Source organism: Entamoeba nuttalli (genome assembly GCF_000257125.1).
Source record: "Entamoeba nuttalli P19 unplaced genomic scaffold asmbl_2449, whole genome shotgun sequence".
Lineage (NCBI taxonomy): Eukaryota > Evosea > Mastigamoebida > Endamoebidae > Entamoeba > Entamoeba nuttalli.
Genome location: NW_008575330.1, coordinates 1 through 2,145, shown reverse-complemented (window position 1 = coordinate 2,145; position 2,145 = coordinate 1). Strand labels below are relative to the sequence as shown.

Sequence of the window (2,145 nt, the reverse complement as noted above, 5' to 3'; positions counted from 1 at the left end):
ATACTTCACAAATTAAAATAGAATGCCAAAACATCAAAATAAGAATAAAAAAGGAAGTTCACAACAAACAAAAGTAAAAGAAAGGTTTATAAGGAGTAAAACAGAAAAGAAAAAGAAAGAAATTCAAAAAGAGGAAGAAATACCTAAAATCACAGAAGAAGAAAAAGAAAAATATTTACAAAAATTTAAAAGAAAATATGTAGAAAAAGAGAAAAAGGAGCAACTAGGATTAAAACATCCAAATGATTTAAAAACACCAATCAAACAAAAAGAAATTGGAATAGAAACTGCACAAAGAGTTATTCAACCTATTATTAAACATAATGAAAGTAAAATTACGTTTAGTAGAACAAACAAAAGAAATGAAAATATAACTAGCCAATTCAAAGAAACGTCTGATGGATTTGATATTCCTAAAACGAAAATAGAACGTCAAAAAACAATGAAAGTGCAAACAGAAATTAAATTTAATAATCAGTCATTTGATGATGAATCTATTGATCAAAATGATTCTGGAATGATTACGTTTAACGAAATTGAACAACCAACACATGAGAATAATGTCACAATTCAGTTAGATGGGGTTGAAGAGAAAAATAAAACAACAACTTTTACAGAAAATGAAAATAAAATCTCGAAATTTCAAACAAATCAACAAGAAGAACAAAGTGAAGATAGTTTTGTTATTCACAGAAATCATCCGATCGAGACACCAAAGAAAGATTTCCATCTTACAGAAATAGAACAAAGCATCCAACCAATGCAATTTGAAACAAATGTAGAAATCAGTGAAACAAGTTATAAAACACCTATTAAATACCAAGTCGAAAAGAAGCAATTAATTGAACATGATACAGTTCAACATACATCTCCAAGACAAAGTCCAAAGAAAATATTCAAAAAGGAAAAACAATTCAATACCACCGTTATTATTCCAAAAAAACAAGAAGAAACAAAAAAATTAGTATTAATTGAAGATGAACCAATAAATAAAAAAGATATAAACAAGAGAGATGAGGAGGTTCAAGAGAAAATGACTAATGAAGACAATCAAGAAATGACTGAAGAAACATCATCAATATTATCTGTTATGAGTTTTGGAGAAGAACGAGAGATGAATAATGATAAAATTCCAATGGAGGTTGTTGAAGAAGAAGAAATAGAAAATAAAAATGAAGAATCAACAAATCAAAACAATGTTAAAGACGATAAAGTTATTACTTCAGAGTTAATGAGTAAAATTGAAGAACAAACAACATTATTATCAGTATTACCATTTGGTGAAGACAGAATAAAAGGAATTAATGGGTTAAGAGAAATGAAAGAGATAGACATTCTTGAGAACAATGAACAAAAACAAAAAGAGTCAATCAAAAAATCATTCACACAAGAACGAAAAAATCGAATCAATAAAAAATTGGCAAGACCACATGAAATGATTCAATTCAATGATGGAAATCAAGTTATTTCTCAAATGAGTGTTGTTGAAACAAAGACAGAAGAAGAGTCTATAAATCAGGAACCAATCAAACCAATAGTTCAAGAACCACAAAAAATATTAACACAAAAATTTGAAATAATAAATAATGAAATAGAAGAAGTTAAGGTAACAGATATACAACCAACAACTAATTTTATTGGAGTTGATATTGTTAAAGAAATTAAAGAAATTAAGATTAATGGTCAAAACAAAATAATTTGTAAAGTCAAAGAAGAAGAGGTAGTTTGTGAAAAATATATTCTTAAACCTTGCAGATTTTTAAGACTAAGAGAAAAAGAACAAGTTGAATTTCCATGTATCCCCCCTAGAATCAAAACACCACCATTAGAACATCATATGGTTGAAGAAGAAAAACATTTTCTAGAACCAGAGCCATGTTTTAATGATTATTATCGACTTAAACCAAAATGTTCTTTAAAAGAAGAGTTGTGTATTGTTCCATTGAGAAAACAATTGAATTGGAAAGCGTTGAATAATCCACAAATGGAAAGAATAATAGAAGAAGAAGTTTCAATTCCAATGGGGTATTTTTCTAGAGTTTTTCTAGATAATGACACTGATTTTGAAGATGACTTTGTTGAATCAACTAACTCCAAATTAAAGATTGTATTTTAAATAACATATTTTTATTTGTTGTTTTTTTT

At 27.2% G+C, this 2,145-nt stretch overlaps 1 protein-coding gene across 1 annotated transcript; it reads left to right on the top strand.

Annotated features, from left to right (window-relative positions):
* Nucleotides 1–22: 22 nt before the first annotated feature.
* On the top strand, nt 23–2,116 carry ENU1_025550 (hypothetical protein; the record flags this gene model as incomplete). Its single annotated transcript, XM_008857138.1, has 1 exon — nt 23–2,116. The coding sequence occupies one exon, from the start codon at nt 23–25 to the stop codon at nt 2,114–2,116; it is 2,094 nt and encodes a 697-aa protein (XP_008855360.1).
* Between the last annotated feature and the right edge of the window lie 29 nt (nt 2,117–2,145).